Genomic DNA, 20,808 nt, shown 5'->3' with positions numbered 1-20,808 from the left:
TTTTAAAACTGATGGGCCAGATAAGGCAGACAAGTGAAGGTTGATATCACGTGTAAGAGTGTTTAAAAGGCATTTTTATTCACTACGTTTGCTGTGTTTGTTGAAAAAGTAAGAGAAAATGGAAGAATTGCCTCTTGTACTGTTGGCTGCGCACTGCCTGCTGAAAGAAGTCCAGATTCACACTGAAATTACAGCACAGAATGAGGCTATGTCTGTGCTGGTTCTCTCTTTGAATGAGCTGTCCAGTTACGTCCCTGCCTTTCCCCAGTCCTCATATCTTACAGATTTATGCGGTGCTACAAGTCTCGACTATGTGTAAAACAATAATGGCTTACCATTCTTCTAAGACATACAGGCCAGTAAAAGTGTTGCGAGCAAATAAATATGGTAACAACACAACAGTTGAAGACAATCCCAACCATAAAAAATGTACAAAGGGAGTAATAATAATAAAAATAATAATAATCCTTGCATTTGGTATAACGCCTTATCACGTCTTCGAGATGTCTCAGAATATACTGTAAAGGAAAGTAACTTTGTATTTTTGTGGGCAAAACGCAGCAGCCAATTGCATACAGTAGTGTCCCACAATCAGTCATGGATTGAGTGACCAAATTGTTATTACTATTCTTTTTAAGGGATTATTACCACCAAAAAAGTGATCTGCCAATCGACTAACAACCAGCTTCCCACTTACTGCTAGGTGAACAGCGGCGTGTGGAATAAGGAAACTTGCTCAAAGTTTTGCCCTACCCTCTGGACCACTAATTTATATCACTGCTTGTTCCTCCAGGAAGCCGTCTTTCCAATTCCTTGCTATTTCTGTCACGGCCTCTGATACCATTCTTTTGCATTTGCTGGTCGATTTTATTGCCCAGAATTTTGCATACCTAAAGCTCCGAACTTCCACCTCGTCTTAGCCTGCAATAATAAAGCTGTTGCATTTAATTTAGTGTTTTTATGTAAAGTGTAGGAAGCACATATTTTATAGGAAAACACAGCAGCCAATTTGCCCCACAAGCTGCCATGAAGTGAACAACAATCTAACTAGAGGACTGTTGGTCCGGGTCACCATGAGGAACTCGCTTGTCTGTTTGAATAGCATTACAGGATATTTAACGTTCACCTGAACAGGCAAACCAGACAGTTTAATGTTTGATCCGAAAGATGGTTAATATTTAATGTTCAGCCAATGCAGCACTCCCCTCCCCTGCCATTGCATCCATTGACTGCAAGCTGCAAATCCCCAGAGTGAGACTTGATACCATAACCTTCTGACCCAGAGGAGAGAGTACAACCAACTGAGCAAGGCTGACACTTGTAAGATCATGTTGTCTTAAAATATAAGAATCACCCAGAATTGCCTGAAAAATTCTCAAACTCGGTCTTATATTCAAAGCTGGTTTGTTTTTAAGAACTGCGGAGAAACAGCATCCAAATCAAGGCTGAAATGTAGATCTTTCTTCTAATTTTGCACAATGTTAAATTTTATGATCCTGGTCAACAACAACTTGCACCTATATAGCACCCTTCACGCAGGTTAGCGTCTCAGAGCACTTAACAGTGGCGGAATTTGATCCGTTCGGTGATGGGGATCCAGTGGAGCCTAGGCCAGAACTGGTGCGATGTGGGGACGGGAGTTTGGTTTGGGTCAGTCTGGGGGTGGCAGAGCTTTGAATGATTTGGATCTTGTGAATGGTGGAGCTGGGGAGACCGGCGAGGAGTGCGTTGGAGTAATCCAAGCGGGAGGTGACAAACGCATGCACGAGGGTTTCGGCAGCATTTGGGATAAGGTACGGTTGGTGGCGGGCAATGTGATGGGGGTGGAAGAAAGTGGTCCTGGTCAGGAACCGGATGTGGGAGAAGAAAGACAGCTGGGTGTCGAACCGGACGCCTAGGTTGCGCGCTGGAACTGTGAGTCTGAGGGAGAGCCCAAGGAAGATGAGGAGTTTACATCCACAGGAGCGAAGGTGTTAACTTGAGCCAAGAGAATGGCTTCCATCTTGTCCACGTTCAACTGCAGGAAGTTTACACTCATCCAGGCCTTGATGTCTGCCAGACAAGCTGATAGAACATTGGCAGACCTGGAGTTGGTACTGGAGGAGGCAAAGTAGATTTGTGTGTCATCCGCTTACATGTGGAAGTTTACCCTGTGTCTGCGGAACACATTGGCAAGAGGGAGCACATAGATAAGGAAAAGAAGAGGGCCAAGGATGGAGCCCTGGGTACCTCACAGATGATCGGGCAGGGGCAGGAGGAGAAACCATTTGCTGAGATGAAATGGAGGTGGTTGGTTAAGTAGGACTTGAACCTGCGAGTGAGATCCCACTGAGGTAGATGAGGGAGGAGAGCCAATCGAGGAGGATGCCGTGCTCGACTGTGTCGAACGCGGCAGAGAGATCCAGGAGGAGGAGGCAGAGGGAGCCCTCGTCACAGATACAGAGAATGTCATTTGTGGTCAACAACCACCCAAATAAAATTGGGTCGTTCACTTCATAGCTAATTGTGGAACCTTGGTGTATGCAAAGTGGCTGCAGCGTTCACCTAAAAATGCACAGTCACTACACTTTACAGTATATCAATTCTCTGAGATACTACCCCACTTAAAGGGGTCAATATAAATACTAATAGTATAACAATCCTTGTATTTGATATAGTGTCTTATCACGTCGTTAAGAGGTCTCAAAGCGCTCACAGAATATATTGTAAAGTGAATTGACTATGTACTTTGTGGGTGAAACACAGCAGCTATTGTGCACAGCAGTGTCCCACAACCAGTGGTGGATTGAGCGACCACATTTTTTTGGAGGGATTATTACTAATTGACTAACAACCTACTTACTGCTAGGTAAACAGAGGGGTGTGGATTAAGGAAACTTGCCTAAGGTTTCGACCTGCCTGGGAATCGAACCTGGGTCCTCTTGCTTGCTAGGGGAGCGTGCTAACCACTAATATATGGGATTCCACAATGCAAATTGTTGTTGTTGCATTCTGTAAAGCGCTTCGAGACATCCTCCTGATGTAAAGCATGTTATCTCAAATGTACAGATTACAATGATTATTAGGATTATACTGCACAATGAGTTCTCACAGGTTAATACTAAGAAGAATTTCAGAACTCAGGAAGTTGCCATATATCCAATGCACAGATTATTATCTTTATTTCTCATTAGGTAGTGATTCAAACTACTATTATTATTCTGAAACCATTCATTAAAACAGGTTTATGTATTCCCGGAAAATATTCTCAACGCAACATGCAGAAACCTATTATTCTCTCGCTAATTCCATCAATGCATTTGGTTTTGAGGGAGGGAAATATTCTCCTGGAGGGTAGGCTGAGAGACATCTGTTTCAAATTCCTTCTAGACAGCTAATCAGTCAGGGATTGACAGTTCTTTAACATTACGGTCCACTTGATACACACTTTTTCCTGTGAATCGTTTAACCCTTCTGGAGCCTACCCCAGAATTGGGTTTCAGCAGCACATCCATGGCGTAGCCACAGGCAAAGCCTTGAACGTCACTTTAGCGTGCTTGCTGAGCACTTTTTGAAATTCCCTTTTTCAGGGCAGTGGAACTCTATCCCACAGTCCGTTCGGCTTGCGCCCTCCCTTGCCTCCTTCAAGGCACGTCTCAAGACCCTCCTGTTCGACCGCACTTTCAATCACCCTCCTACTCCTACCCTCCCTGCTAATCCGAAAACCCCTTTCATTCGAAAAATGACCGAAAACGCAGTCACACGTGGATCTTGAAGGAAGTGAGGGTCGTTAATGAGAGGCAGGGGGGCTCTGGGATGTGGTTCCAGTGAGTGGACGCAGATAAGGTTAAAGCCTGACTGATGATAGTGGAGCAGGTAGGGGAGGCTGGCACAGTTTGGGGAGGTTGCAGAGGGAAGGTGGGGCAAGACCGCAAATGGATTTAAAGGTGAGGATGATGACGATCTCAGACTCAATCCGTGGGGGGTGGGGAGCCAGTGGACCTGGATTTGGATGGGGATGATAAATTTGCGGAGCCTAGTGCGGTAAAGGTCACGAACTGCAGAATTCGAGATAGTCTGCATATTGTGAACAACAACAAATTACATTTGTATAGTGCCTTTCACATCGTAAGGAGATCCCAAGGCGTGAAGGCAAGAGATGAGTAGTCTGATAAGCAGGGAATTGGGGTAGTCAAGCCTGGACAAGATGAATGCATGGATGAGTGCCTCAGCAGCCTGAGGAGATAATCCTATACAGAACCTTTTATGTCAGGAGGACGTCTCAAAACACTTCGCGGAATTTTAATGTGAAGTCTAGTGACTGTGTGTTTGTCAAGCACTCCGAGATGCTACCCCACGTGAAGGACATTATATAAATGCAAGTTGCTGTTATTGTTGTAACATCAGCTTATTCCCAATGCCTATCTTGGGTTACAGACCGTTCAGTGGCATGAAATTCTACCTCGTGCTAGGCTGCAACACTGTTTCGTCTCAAAGCGAGGACAAAAAAGTATTAAATTCGATCTTTAATTGGAAGCCAGCATTTTTTTTCCGTCCTAGTTTTCTAAAAAAAAAGGACCAAGGAAAAAGCAGCTTCCAAATGAATTTAAGGATCTCTTTCAATTGTATGAGATTGTAACTTCTCAACCAAATGGTCACGTGTGCTAAGTCTAGGCAAAATATTCGGGTTTCGGTAATTGCATGGGTGTATGCCTGCCACCCTGTTACACTGCGGGACTGTACAAAAACAGCAACGATTATATAATAATAATATAATCCTTATATTTCATACAGCACCTTATCACGTCGTCGAGATGTCTCAAACCGCTTCACGGAATATACCGTAAAGTGAATTGATCGTATAATTTATGGGAGAAACACCACAGATGATTGTGCGCAGCAGTGTCCCATTAACAGTCGAGGATTGAAGTGACCAATTTATTATTATTATTTTTTTTGGAAGGAATTATACCCGGAAAAGCGATCTGCCAATCGACTAACAACCGGATTCCTACTTACAGCTAGGTAAACAGAGGCATATATTTGCCCAACATTTCGCCCTGCCGGGAATCAAACCCAGGTCATGGATTGAGTGATCACATTTTTTTAATATATATATATATATATATATGCAGCGCCCAAGAGTGGGAAATGATGACATGATGAAGCAGGCTGATGTTAACTGAGCAGAGGGAGGGGCTAGTGACTGACAAAAAGAATGAAAGGACTCACATTTTTTTGTAGTGCTTCGCAAGTCAGACTTGGAGATTGGTTTATTTTTGTAGGCAAATGTAGCAGGAACTGAGGTTCTGCTGCATTTAGTTCCATCGAGAGATTTAAAAAAACCCGGATATCTCTGGTCCCTTGGAGTGAAGTTTGAAACCCATAGTGGGGCTCATTTGGGAAATTCCTTAATAAGGAATCTGAGTTTTGTGGAGTCCCATAGTTCAGTGGTCAGAGCAATCGGCACGCATAGAAAGCTAGAGGTCTCCTTACTCCACATGCCTCTGTTTACCTAGCAGTAAGTATGAATCCGGCTGTTAGTCGATTGACAGATCGCTTTCTGAGGGTAATAATCCCTCCCCCCAAAAAGTTAACTTGGTCACTGAATCCACGACCGTTTGTGGGACACTGCTGTGCACAATTGCCTGCTGCTTTTCGCCCGCAAAATGCACTTTACAATCCACTTTACGATACACCCTGCGAAGCGCTTTGAGACATCTCAACAACGTGACAAGGCAATATATAATGCAAGGATTATGATTGTTGTTATTATTTTGTGCAAATGATGATCGCAAACTAGGAATTGGAAGCAGGCTAAGCCAAGCTGTGCTTAATTGGTTCCATAGACAGATTCCTTAAAAAGAGTCAGTTGCAGGGTATGGGGAAAGGGCAGATACATGGAACTGAAAGGATTTCTCTTGAGGCAGCCGGCAACAGACACGATGAGCTGAATGGCCTTCTTCTGTGCCATAGATGTCTATGATGCTAAGTATAACTCACTTCCGGAATTCCCTTGGTTGACGGGAATTATAATGGAATTTCATGTTACATACTCCCTTTATGCTGACGGTGGACAACCTTGGCCAACAAAATAATCATGGAATAAACAAATTAGCATAGATTTATGCCCTAAATCAAGAAATATTCTTGAACCATTTATTTTGTTGGCCAATCAAAGAAGTTGCCACTGGTTTACACCCTATTAACTCCCTAACACTCTGATCTGCTCGTACCCCACTCCTCTGCTCTCCACTCAGCTAACACAGGCCAGGTCCACATATCAACCCCCCCCTACCCCACCCCACCCACGCCCCATCACTACCAGTGGCCGAGTCTTCAGTCACTACTCTCCATAAGGTATGAAGCTGCCTGGTCTCTATCCCTATACCTCGATCCCTCTCTTGGCTCCCTTCACCTCCAATGGTCTTTAAAACCTACTTCTTTGAACACATCTAATGGTCACCTTCCCTTGACCCACTTCTCCCTTGCTCAGTGTCCGACCCCACTAATTTGCAGCGCTCTGAGTCGTTATCCTGCCTGAAGAGTGCTGTATAAAAGCAAGTTCCTGTTGTGTGAAGGCAAGAAATGGAATTGCTTCAACAAAGAATCTCGCCTTGTTAATCAACCAAGGAATTCTGGTAAGAATGATCTCTGGTGATCGGGAGTAAAGTGTTGGGTATCTTTTTGAGTAAACTGCGCTGTACGATGAGTCCGAGGAATGATAAATAATCCTATCGAACCTTAGAAATTTACTCCACAGGAGAAGGCCTTGGCCCATCATGTCTATGCCGTCTCCTTTAAGAGCAATCCTTTCAGTCCCATTTACCAGCCCTTTCTCCAGACCCCTGCGGGTGACCCCTCCTGCCTCGTGGTCTGGGCAAGGACAATGAATGATGGGTTATTTCCTGCTTGCCCAGCAGGAGAAGGACTCAGTGATGCATAGAGCAGCTCCACCGCCTCCCGTTGCTAGTCTCTGATCTGAGCGGTATGGTACGTATTAAAACGTCCTTTATGTTAATGGTAGTCAGGCATTTTTGCACCTGAGATGTAGAATCCAGCCGGGAGAGAGGAAACAGAAGGGCTTCTGATTTAGCTTTGATGTGCAGGTTCCATGCAACGTCTAAAAAAACCCTGTTTGGGTCATGATTTACGGTGATATTGCTGTAAGGTGGCTACCATGTTTGCGTTCAAAAGCGCTCTGATATGCCGTCCAGCTTGGAGGGCGCTATATAAATCCAAGTTCTTGTTGTTGAAACACACGGGTCACTAGACGTTATAGTTTATCCTAGGATTATTCTTACCAGGATTCCTTGGTTGATTAAGAAAGCGAGATTCTTTATCGAAGGAATTTTCTTCTTCCCTACGTACAACAGTAACTTGCTTTTATATAGAGCCCTTCAAGTAGGATACACCTTTGAGATGTCCTCCCCATGTGAAAGGTGCTACATAAATGCAGATTGGTATTGTTTTGAGAGAAGACGGTTCAGAGGGGACCTCATAGAGGTGTATACAATTTTAAATGGGATTGAAAAAGTAAACTCAGTACTTTTGGATGTACCAAGACAGTCGAACAAGAGGACACACGAGGTTTAGAGTTACAAATGGCAATTCCAGGACAGACACCAGGAAGTTTTTCTCAATGCAGAGGGTATTTAAGAACTGGAACAGGGTTACCAGAAAATGTTGTCGTGGCCAGTACAATGGGATTCATTTAAAAAGTGGCTTGACGTGGCGTTCCACTGATTCCCTCCTCTCTTTCAAGACACATTTCAAAACTTATCTCTTTGACTGTGCTTTCGGGCATCTTTCCACTACCCACTTCCATCAGTTCCCACCCACAGCTTGAGTGCCCATCCAGATCTGTGAAAGCATTTTGGGACATGAAAGGCGCTGTATATAAATATAAATTGTATTTTATCCACTCAGAAGCAAAACTCAAAGATAAGCAGCTGCGACGGAGCAGAACATTTTCTGACCCAACCACTACACCAAGCCTGAGGGGGAACGGGATGGTAGAATAATGATTATTTGTATTTCCCTGTGAAGACATTAAATCAGTTCATGAGGGAAGCATTCAGAGCAGTTTATAGATATCAGAGGATGTGGTAGAAAAGCGGGGAGAAAATTTAAATTTCCATGATAATCGACATGCCTTTCAAAGCTGATCACTGACTGAAACTCAACTCATCAGTTCATTGAGTTGGGAGTTGAAGTGATCGAGTGGTTTGTGTGTTGGCCTGGCGCAGTGGTAGCACGCTTGCCTCTGAAGCAGAAGGTTGTTGATTCAAACGCCACATCGGGACGTTGAACTCACGTAGTCTAAGCTGACACTCCAATGCAGTGCTGGGGGCAGTTAATCTTTCGCCAAGACGTTAAACTGATCCTATCTGCCTGTTCAGGTGGATGTTAAGGATCCCATGGCACTATTCAAAATGAGAAGGGTGCTTCTCCTGGCTTCTGACTAACAATTTCCACTCCTCCTCAATTAAAAAAAAGACATTTACGTCATGGCTGTTCGTGAGACAGTGAAAATCTGCTGCTGTGTTCACATAGTCACTGCAGAAAACTGCCCCGAAGGATATCTGTATCAAGCACAAGTATTATTAGAATTCTTAAATTCAGTCTATATTAACCTAGAAGTCGGTTCTTTTTTAAGAACTGGAGAAAACCAGCTTCCAAATCAATAGCGAACGTTTCCACAATTCTGGGGTCAATCAACTTTGCATTATTTTGTAACGGAATGTCTTCATTCAGAAATCCAGTAAGGGGCTCCCTCCGGTAACCGAAGGAACACCGCACACTTCACAACCTATTCTCTCACCCCTCTCCCACCTCCCACCCCCTACCCCGAGAAAGATGGACTGAATTGGAGCAACGATAATAATTCTTGCATTTGATATAGCGCCTTACCATACCGTTGAGACATCTCAAAGCGCTTCACAAATTATATTATAAAGTAGATTGACCGTGTATTTTGTGGGTAAAATGCGGCAGCCAATTGCACACAGCAGTGTCCCACAAACAGTTGTGGATTGAGTGACCACATTTTTGGGAGAGGAATTATTATCTCCGGAAAGGGATCCACCAATCGACTAACAGCCAGGTTCCTACTAACTGCTAGGTAAACAGGTGTGTGTGGAGTAAGGAAACTTGCCTAAGGTTTCGCTGTGCCCGGAAAATCGGAGCCCGGGAATATAATGGTAATAATAGAGTGACTTGCGTTAAGAAACCCTCATTAAGAAGCGTGACAAAATCACGTAGCAACGCACATCCCAGAATAAATGAAAGAAAAGCTTTTGAGTGTTTCCTTACCCAGTTCGTTGCTGCCCTGCACGCACACCATCAGGAGGGCCACCACCACACAACAGGCAGACGTCACAGTGTTAGCCATCTCCTGAAACAACAATTGCACTTGTTAGTGTGGGTCAAAGAAACAGCACCCACATCACGAGTTACATCACAAGATCACACGATCAGTTTGGATGAAGAAAGCCCCTTCAGCCCATCTGATCTTAGGCTTCCACAATGCCCACCCAACCACTGTCCTCCTATCACAGCACACACCCTCCCTGGCAAACCTGTTCCAGTCTTTAGTGTAATAATAATAATAATAATCCTTGCATTTGATATAGCGCTTTTCACGTCTTCTAGACGTCCCAAAGCGCTTCACAGAATAGACTGTAAAGTGGATTGACTGTATATTTGTGGGCGAACGCGACAGCCAATTGTGCACAGCAATGTCCCACAAACAGTCGTAGATTGAAAATGACCAATTTATTATTGCTTTGTTTTTTGGAGGGATTATTATTAGGCTCTGTGTGGAGTAAGGAAACTTGCCCAAGGTTTCGCCCTCTGCCTGGAATTGAACTCAGGTCTCTCACTTGCAAAGCGAGTGCTCTAACCACTGAGCTACAGGACTCCACTTGGTAAAGAAAAACTTCCTGGTGACTGTCCTGAAATTGCAACTCTAAACCTATGTCAACTTGCTCTACACCTTGATGCATCCTAGAGTATTGTTCTGATATTGGATGAAAACACACCATTTAGCCCAACTAGTCCATGATAGTGTTTATATCCCACTCAAGCCCCCATTCCTCCTATTCCCCTTTCCTATACCCTCCTATTTCCCTCTCCTATTCCCCTCTCCTATTCCCTACAATTCCCTACTATGCCCTTCAAAGCTCCAGCATCACACTCTGAGCAAATGCAGCCTTCCTTACTGCCTCCCAGTGCAAGGAATCGTCTTAGGAAGCAAAGCCAAGCTAACAATAGTTAAAAATGTAACCAAGGAGTTCTGTGCTGTCCTCTGACACTACTCAGAGCACAGCACAGAACTCCTTGGTTACATTTTTAAGATGAAGGATTTGATAAGGTGGACGGGAATAGGCTGTTTCCAATTTTTGGTGAGTCCAAAACTAGAGGGTTATAAATATAGAGTAGCTAGTTGTAGATCTAAAGGAGAGTTTAGGAGGGGGTGGTGAGAATATGGTACTCACTGTGGGAAGCTGTGGTTGAAGCAAAAAGTATAAATCTATTTAAGAGGAAACTCGAAGGATAAATGAGGCGAAAGGAAGAGAGGGGTATACTCTTGTGGAATATAAATATTGGCATGGACTAGTTGGGCTGAATGCCTTGCTTTCATGCCATATCCCTTTATATAATAATAATCCATGCATTTGATATAGCGCCTTATTACGTCTTCTAGACGTCTCAAAGCGCTTCACAGAATATACTGTAAGATGAATTGACTGTATATTTTGTGGGCAAAATGTGGCAGCAATTTCGCACAGTGTCCCATGAATAGTCGTAGATTGAAGTGACCAATTTATTATTATTATTTTTTTTGGAAGGAATTACCCCCGGAAAAGCGATCCGCCAATCAACTAACTACTTACTGCTAGCTAAACAGAGGCTTGTAGAGCAAGGAAGCTTGCCCAACATTTCATCCTGCCAGGAATCGAACCCAGGTCTCTCGCTTGCGAGGCGAGTGCTCTAACCGCTGAGCTACAGAACTCCAATATAAAAAAAGAACATTTTTTATTAGAAAGCTGAACAAATCCAATGTATTTTGTTGCCTTTCACATCACATCTGTACTGATGGGTGATATTTGTGCCATTTCATACTAATAATAATCTTTACATTTGATACAGCGCCTTTCTTGTTTGGAGGACGTCTCAGAGAGCGTCACAAGATATACTGTAAAATGTAATGATTTTGTAGGTGAATGCAGCAACCAATTTGCACACTTCATGACACAAAGGATCATGAAGGGAACAACCAAATTTATTTCAGGAGATTGTTGGTCAGATTGAGAGAAACTCACTTCACTTTTCGAATAGTGCCATTGGATTTTTAACGTCCAATTGGACAATTAGATGGGACCTTGGGTTAACGTCCCATCTGAAAAACGACACTTCCAACAGTGCAGAATACCCCCAGCACTGCACTAGAGTGTCAGCCTGAACTGGGAGCTCAAAGTGCTGAAGTTGAGCTTGACCACATAACCTTGTGGCTCAGAGGCGAGTGAGTGACCGACTGAGCCTGCCTGACATGAGGAGTCAATACGATCCCCTCCCTTTAGGAAGATGGAGTCAAAGCTATGGCAGCCTTCCTTCAGAGACAATATTAGTAATAATAATAATCCTTGCATTTGATATAGAACCTTATTACGTCGCTGAGAAGTCTAAAAGTGCTTCACAGAATATATTTTAACCACAAGGTTATGTGGTCAAGTGAATTGACTGTGTATTTTGTCGGCAAAATGCGGCTGCCAATTGCGCACAGCAGTGTCCCACAAACAGTCATGAATTAAGTGACCAAATGTTTTTTTTTGAGGAATTATTAACCCCGGTAAGCAATCCGCAAATCGACTAACAACTGGGTTCCTACTTACTGCTAGGTAAACAAAGGTGTGGGGAGTAAGGAAACTTGCCTAAGGCTTAATCCCGCCTGGAATCGAACCCGGTCCTCTCGCTTGTGAGATGAGTTTACTTACCAGTGTGCTACGGGACTCCCTGATATCTACAGTCTCAAGCTGCTGCTGTGATTTAGTTGGGGGTATGGGTAGGTGGGGGTGACGGGGACGGAGGGGTGCAAGGGGTGAGATGGGAGATCGCATATTGATATCAGCCTGTTTGAGAAGTGGCAGTTCTGAAGGGTTTTTGATCGTCACCACTTCTAACACTGCCGCACCCGCTGTGCAAAGCTTTCATAGCATTAACGAAGATCAAAACCAAAGTGTATTGATCGCTGGAGTTCAACAGCCCCTGAAAACAGACTCGCACATCTCTTAAAAGCCAGGAGATGTTTAGATTGAGTCTGTAGTATTCCCGGAAAAAAAATGTTTAAAAAAATTGCATAAGTGGTATGACATATCTGTTCTGGCTTATAACATGCCTCCTTTGCATTTGATGACTCCCAGATGCTTAACCCCACTATACAGCAATACAAGAAAGCGGTAAATATAATTCTTATTATTATTCTCTAATGGAAAACATATTCAGTCTGCACTTTTAAAAAGGGGAAAGAAATAGTTATTCAAAGAACCTGAGAGTCCCTGGGCTCTGTCTTACATTTTATAGGCTGGATTCAGGCTGCTTTTACACAAGCACCAGTGGCTAGTAATGTAAGAAGATACACATAGGGGTCTAATTTGTGGTACTTCTTAATGGGATTTCTTTAATTAAAGGATCCGTATTTCGCAAACAAAACTCTTTTGGGAACCTGGAAGTGCGTCTCACCAACCCATGGGAACTCCACTCTGTTGTGAGCTACTTATTTTATATCAGCTGCGGTTGTTGTACATGGTGCAAATTTTTTTTACTACTACTAATTTTTTTTATTGTTATTATCCTTGCATTTGATAATAATAATCCTTGTGTTTGAGGGAGTCTTGTGCAGGACACCAGGAGAAAATCCCTTCGCTGTTCAAGTGATGCCCTGAGATGTTTAAGGTCCACCTGAATAGGCAGACAGGACCTTAGAACTGCAACGATGGCACTTCCAACAATGCAGAGTATCCCCAGCATTATATATTGGAGTGTCAACCTAGACTACAATCGTAAAATCCCATTATGGGGCTTGAAACCCCAACCTTTTGATTCAGAGATGAGAGCATTACCATCTGAACCAGACTGACACCCGAATTTGCACCATGTACAACAACCGCAGCTGATATAAATTTTCACAGAAAGTCAGCACCAACCCAATATCTCAGAAGCGCTGACTGGCAGACATATTTTTTGTGTGCCCAGTTATAAGCGACAAAGGACCTACTTCTCCTACCTGATAGTTCTTGATAGTCGCATGCTACAATAATGGAAATTATGATAGCAATTAATTCTGTATGGATTAGTCTACAACAGAGTGGAGAACATTGGGAACCTTAGATCCAAGGTTGCCTTGTTCTTCCAAATAAACTGTACTCACTATATGTCATGCCTCAAATTTCTCATCTACTGTATCCCAAATATTATTTTCTAAAATAAATGGATCTAATTTACATTTGAATGAGTCGACACTTTCGGTTTGGATCGTCTCCCAAGGGAGCCTGCTCTGTAGATTTACCACTCGCTCACTGAAATAGTGTTTCCACAGATTAGATTTGATTAGATTAGATTTACACCCCTTTTAATCACAGGCTGTCTCCTTTGATTCCAGTGTGGGATATGAGTTTATCAACCCAAACCCCTGCGGTATAACAGAATCAGCCACGGTGTGTAGTCACTTCTCCTTGACTGGTATGGAATGGGCCCTCTCTGCCCAGTGGGAAGCTCCCTACTCACCTAATCCCACAAATTTAAGTGTAGGTTGGCAAGAGGCGAGACTTGGGGACCTTAGCGTGAGTGTTGCAGCAGAGTTCGGGTTCAACCAGCAAAAAAAATGTGCAATTTGCCTTTGCAAAACCTATCTGGCTTCTTGCTGCTCGTCCAGCTAGAACCACCTGATGATAATAATAATAATGATCCCTGCATTTGATAAAGCGTCTTATTACATCTCAAATACATCTCAAAGTGCTTCACAGAATAATTTGTAAATTGAATTGACTGTGTATTTTGTGGGTGAAATGCGGCAGCCTTATTTACGTCTTGCTTGAGACATAATAAGACCCCCACAAACGGTCGTTGATTGAGGGACCAACTATTTTTTTGGAGGGATTATTACCCCGGGAAAGCGATCCGCCAATCGACTAATAACCGGGCTCCTAGTTACTGCTAAGTAGACAAAGGCGCATGGAGTAAGGAAACTTGCATAAGATTTCACCCTGCCCAGGAATCGAACCCAGTTCATCTCACTTACAAGGCAAGAGCTCTAACCACTACACTTCGGGACTCCTCATAACCTTACTCTTTAAAGCTTCAGCTTGCAGTGTTAAGAGGAGTTGAGGTGGGACCAAGTAATCAGTGGTTTCAGATATCAACTCGCAGATTAATATTCCAAGAACACTCACACTGCCACGGTCATTGCGTCCTTAAGTAGCTATTTTTGGAACATTCGTAGTAAACTTGCATTGAAGTTATTCTGACCTGCGCTGTGCCAGGAAATTATTACTTTAGCATGAAGTCTTCTAGCAATAAGTGGCTGCACTGGTTTGCTTTCGAAGCATCAAACCGTGCAATGAAGTGGCAGATTAATAGCTGCACTCATCACGAGGGCAAAACAGAGGCTGTGAATAGTCACCAGTGATGTGCTGTGTGTTAGTTTTAATAATAATAATTCCTGCATTTGATCTTACACCTTTTCAAGAAGTCTCATAGCACATCACAAGATTTTACTGTAAAATGCAGTGACTGTGTATTTGCAGGCAAACGGGGCAGTCCATTTGCTCATAGCAATGTCCCACAAACCACCATGCAGCAAATGATCAATTTTATTTGGGGAATTGTTGGCCAGGACCCAGGGAGAAGCTCCATGTGATCCACTAAGAATAAACAGACGTGACCTCGGTTTAACGTCTCATCCGAAGGTACAGCACCTCTGACAATACCTCAACCTCCCTCAATTTCAGTCTAGACTGTGGAGCTCAAAGTCCTGACATGGGGCTTGAACTCACAACCTTCTGATCAGGAGGTAAGAGACTGAGCCAGGCAGATGCATTTAAAAAGATTCATATGGGATGGCGGTGGAGAGATCTACAGAGATTCTGGTGGAGGGGGGAACGAGAATAGATTGACCGAAATCCATATGGTCGTCTGGATTTAAATGAGGCCAGAAACACGGCTGGTGATTGCAAATAACTATCTTTAAAGTCAAATTTCGATAGAAGATTGTGGTGAGTGTTTGCTGCACTCACACAGCAAAGACGAACATGACGTAGTGAGTGCAGTATCTGAACTGCTTACCTGGAGCTTACCCGGGGAGAATGAAAAAAATAGTCAGGTGGATTTTCTGGCGGTGGTAGTGAGGTGGGTGAGGTGGTGGGGCAAAGATTAATCTTCCGTTCCCCGTCCTAAACTCTAGTCCTGCTCACAGTCAGTTGCATAAGATAAAGAGCCAAGAGCGAAATCAAGTGTTCTGCAATGCGGTTGCTTTTGTTGTGGCCTTGGCCTCAGTACAGGAAATCATGCCAAGACTGCAAACCCAGAGGACAGCACAAACATAACTGCTTCTTTCTTGAGCTACTCGTTTTCGTCCTGTTCCCCCATCCTACCCCCCACAAACCCCCTCCCCGCCACAGTACCGCTCACCTTTTCCTCCACGGTTCTGTCTAACAAGAGGCCCATCCAAAGCCTCATCAATAACCTCTTCCTCTGGCCATGGGCAGCAGGAAAGTTAGCTGGGAAGCACTAAGCCAAATTCTACCAAAACATCCCACAATGTTATTCATATCATCCAGCGCTGATCTACCACTAATTGAAAATGAGCCTTTTACATTTGTAAGCAATTTTTTTTTTAAAACGGGGTGGGGGAGGGTGGAAATATAATAACAACAAGCGCTAATATACCAATGTAATTTTGTTGTTGTTGTATTTCCAAAGGGTTCAACTTTGGCTTAAAGAACGGAACGTTAACTACGAAAAAATTGTCCTTGGCATCGACAGCACGGTCTTTGTGCTGATTTCGCCCCAGGTTCTCATCTGCTTGATGTGGTTTGTTCCATGTTGTGTTCAATCCAGCTTTATAATCTGTCCTTTTTCCGTTTGAAATATGTTGTGTTTGAGCGAGCCAGTGCAGGGCATGTCACACAAAACATTGGTTGCTGATAGACTCGTTCTTTCATGTAGGGCTTTACGAGGGCAGATTGGCTGCCGTGTTTATCCAAAATCAGGAAGAGTGGCAGGAGGAGTTAAGCGAAAAAATGGAGAATGCGGGATGTGATATGATAATAATTATCACGTTACAGCACTCAATCCTCTGCCTCTTCCCTCCCTATCCCTCCCGGGTAACGTAGAAACTTAGGATCAAAGGAATTGTTGGATGAGAAAAACAAGGTCCATCTAGTTCACCTTCTACCATCCTGGAAATCACATGCTACAATAATGGAGATGTTGACAGCAATTAACTCTGTATGGATTAGACTACAACATAGTGGAAGAGTAACGTGTTTGCTATGTGCAGTGAGTGCACTGTGTTGGGAAACATGTTGTACGGTGCACCGACTGCCCACTGTGACGTTTTCTTTTTCATTGCAAATGTGGCTGTGGCTCCTGACGTGGCAACGTTGCAGCCTGGATTGACAGACAACTATTAACAGGTTGCATCACGCAAGCCAGCAGCGCAGTGATCCTCTTATGCTTGTTTGCGGGACATTTGTGGCACAGGCTAGCAGTCACATGAAGAGCAGTGATATTGATATGGAGCCTTTCACATCAGCAGTGCTCCATTTCATTTTTAAAATGCACTGTATTCCTGCCGATAATAGGAAGGCAGGAATGAAGGAATAAAAAAGCCGGAAAGAAAGAAGGAACAAAAAAGAGAGCGAGAGAGAGAGAGAGAGAGAGGAAGGAAGAAAGAAAAAAATAAAATTTCAAGTTAAAGATTTGAAGGAGAAAGACCCTGCAGTAGATTACTTTAAAATTTACAATTCAACTACAAATCATGCTGTGCCGGGTATTTTTTTTTGAAATGGACACCTACTTTCTCAAGGCTTTCCACATTGCTGAACTTTCAGAATTGCCGCATTTAAATCACCGGGTAACCGAAAAGACTGCTGTGAGTCTGCGGTGCTCAGGGAATGTGCCACAACTCACTCGCTCGCTCTCTCGCTTCCCTCGCCGACTTGCAAAAAAGAAACTTCCAACATTTCATTTATATTGAATTTGAAACAGACTGAGAATAAGCAGCTTGAACACGAGCAAGCCAGATACCTACCAACCTAAATTGAATCAAAAGCAAAAGAAAAATGCTACAGGCCTCAGCAATTTCATGGGCACAAGCCTGCCATTCTTTTACACTGGGCAGCTGTACAAAAACAGCAACGGTTATACAGTAATCATGATAGTCCTTGCATTTGATATAGCGCCTTATCAGATCTTCGAGACGTCTCAAAGCGCTCCACAGAATATACTGCAAGGCATACTGTGTGTTTTGTGGGCGAAAAGTGCAAAATTAAGGTTGTGTTGAAGAATTTGGCCATTTCCCAGCGATGTCTTTCACTTGGGATTGGGGGGAAAGGCAAAAACAAGGGAAATGACTTAAACTTAGACAAACAGATCTTTAAATTCCGTCCTGTATGATTTGTGATTTGGGTGGACATCACGGACAGCCGTCAGGTCCACTCAACTCCCCTTCTACCGTTCTTCAAATTGAGACTGTTTCAAAAATTTCCACAATAATATTAAAATAACCATCCTTGCATTTGAAATAGTGCCTCATCATGTCTCCAAGACGTCACAAAGTGCTTGACAGGGTTTTACTGTGAAGTGGAGCGATTGTGCATTTTGTGGATGAACGTGGCAGCCAATGTGAGCACAGCAAATGTCCCACAAACAGCCGTGAAGTGAATGACTGATTCTATTTTCAATTCTCTGCACATTTGCCCACAAAACACACTGCACTTTATAGTAAACACTGTGAGATTTCCTCCTTACGTAAAAGGCGCTATGCCAAATGTAAGGATTATTATTATGATTATCATCTTACATTTTAAGACAAAATAGTCTTTACAGGCTAACAGATGTAATTTTGGGGTCTCTATGATTACTGCACATGTAAGAATACAGGAAAATCTCACTAAATTCCCTTTCCGGAGTGGAATATGATTTTTATTTTAACATAACAATTGGAGGCAGGAGGAAGCCATTAGTCCACCAATCCTATTTTCCACATGACTCTTTCAATGTATCTACTTCCAAATCCAATATCTTTGAATCCTTTTGCTCCATAGCAACTGGTCCAGTTCCTCTTTAGCAACTCTTTGTAGTGTACCTTTCCACCACCTGTGCTCAAAATCTGTTCCACATGCCCATCACTAAAAAAAGATGTATTTCCTATCCTCTTTTTGTTGTCCTTATTTAGAATAATAATGCTTGCATTTGATGCAGCGCCTTTCATGTTGAAAGGCCATCTCAAAGCTATGTAAAGTGTAGTGACTGTGTATTTTCTAAGCTGATTTAGAATCATAAAAATTGATAGCACAGAAGTTCGTTCAGGCAAAGTGTCTGTGCTGGTTCTTTCGTGAGTAATCCTTTCAATCCCTTTTACCAAGCACAGAATAACAATGTGAATTCACGCACGACAAACAGCCATGAAGTGACTCAACAATTTTATCTGGGGAATTGGTGGCCAGGACACCGGGAGAAATGGCCTTTTCTTTTCGATTAAGTGAGATCTTTAACGTCACCTGAACAGATGAGACTTTGGTTTAAAGATTCAACTGAATGGAGGCACCTCTAACAATACAGTGTTCTACACCCCACCTCCAGTTCAAAGCCCCGACGTGGAGCTTGAACTCATAACCTTCTGACTCAGAGGTGAGAGTGCTACCAACTGAGCCAGACTGACACTTCCATATTTCAAAATTATGGAGCTGAAATTGTATTGTCTTATGATTACGAAACCTCACAACAATCTCTGTGATCGATAACTCTGGTCCTTGTAAGATATGACCTTATGTTTCAGTTCATTTGATAGTGGATGGCAATGAATGCTATTTATAACAAGCAAAGATCTTCCAATATTTCACTGCAGAACAAATTACAGGATGCATTAAATGCACTCTCTCTCTCTTTCTCTCTCTCTCTCTTTAACCACAAGTATGTTTCAAATACAGCAAGAAAAATGTACTTACTAATCTGACAAAGTACAGACCTTTAAGACATTACTTTGTCCATCGAATGGTCTGAGGTCCCATCTGCCTATTCAGGTGGATGTTAAAGATCCCATGGCACTATTTGAGAAGAGAAGGGAGTTCATCCCAAAGCCCTGGCCAACAATCCTCCAAATTAATTGATCATTCGTTTTATGGCTGTTTCTGTGTGCTTGCTGTGTGCTAATTGACTCCTGTGTTTGTCTGCAAATAAAGTCACTACACTTTGTGGAAATTCCCTGGTATTATATGACTTTATATCAAATAAGGGGGTTGTTGTTGTTATAATTATGATAATTTGGTATCCACGGGAATCAAACCTGGAGCATCTCACTTGTGAGATGAATTCTGTAACCAATATGCTTCAGGACTCCAGTTTAACTTACAGTGGGAGCAATCCTTTACTGAGGATGAACCTGAAATCACTGATGGTTTTCTGTCTGATTGGTATTTCTCTTCCATATCTTACATCTCTTATTTCACAATCTTTCACACGACAGGCGATTGCTTATTCTGTATTGGTAATGGTGCGTGTGATCTTCTTCCTGCCACGACCTATCACATTTTATAGCTATTCTGGGATCTGCCGTCGAGAATTGAAAACATAACCCTTTGACATTAATATATCATTACTGTGAGGTGAACACTGAAGCTGCACAGTAAATAAAGTAATTAGAGACAAACACTGTAGAAATCTCCCCACCCCCCTCTCCCCCCCGTATGACCCTGCCCCCACCCAGTCAGTCAGTAGACTCTATATTGACTGGCCTACTTTGAAGAACAAACCAATGCAAATAATAATACTCCTTTGCATTTCATATAGCACCTCTTCATGTCATCCAAACCTCTCAAAGTGCTTCACCGCATTTTACTGTAAAAATGTAGATACTCTATATTTTGTAGGCTAACAAGGCAGCCAATTTGCACATAGCAATTTCTCACAAACAACCACAAAGCGAATGACCAATTTTAACTGGGAATCGTTGAACAGCACAGTAAAGAGATGGGATCTTTAACGTCCACCTGAACAGACAGACAGGGCCTCGGTTTAGCATCTAATCCGAAGGATGCCAACTCTAACTAGCACTGCACAGGAATTTCGGTATCGACTTAGTGAGTTCCAAGTCTGGACAACCTTCTGATTCAAAAGCAAGAATGCAACCAACTAATCCAAGCACACTGTGATTTGTACCCCTATCTTTTGCAGTAAATGTTTATATTACAGTATTCCTAACACTGTTGCTTTGTCACTTGGATGCAAGTTAAAATCTGACTCAAACAGCGGGGTTGGTGGAGTCTGTGTGGGGCCATTAACCACTGGTTCAGGGCCAAATCTTCAGCAGACTGGTGAAAGACCAGGAGGAGACCTGTGCCAGATGTGCTCCTTGTAAGTACATGATCTGTGTCAGACATGTACTAGGTATGTACAAAACTTGTGCTGTTCGTGTACTGAGCATGTATGAGAACTGCACCAGAGGAACTGACGATCAAAGTAAGGATAAAACGTAAAACAAAATCCTAAAAATAAAAGCAACACAGCAACGTTTCCCCCATCTGGATTTCAGAGCGCCGCACAGAC

General features: G+C 43.0%; 1 protein-coding gene across 3 annotated transcripts in view; it reads right to left on the bottom strand.

Annotated features, from left to right (window-relative positions):
- Positions 1-20,808, bottom strand: part of cntfr (ciliary neurotrophic factor receptor) — a 147,544-nt gene that overhangs the window by 89,833 nt on the left and 36,903 nt on the right. For all 3 annotated transcript variants that reach the window (XM_042335831.1, XM_042335830.1, XM_042335832.1), the window contains one exon: positions 9,295-9,376. In XM_042335831.1, coding sequence (XP_042191765.1) covers positions 9,295-9,373 — 79 coding nt within the window. In that variant the 5' untranslated portion in view covers positions 9,374-9,376. The remainder of the gene's footprint in view (positions 1-9,294; positions 9,377-20,808) is intronic.

Source organism: Callorhinchus milii, unplaced genomic scaffold, assembly GCF_018977255.1.
Source record: "Callorhinchus milii isolate IMCB2004 unplaced genomic scaffold, IMCB_Cmil_1.0 Scaffold1, whole genome shotgun sequence".
NCBI lineage: Eukaryota > Metazoa > Chordata > Chondrichthyes > Chimaeriformes > Callorhinchidae > Callorhinchus > Callorhinchus milii.
The sequence above is the reverse complement of the archived record's forward strand: the minus strand, read 5'-3'. Positions and strand labels throughout refer to the sequence as shown.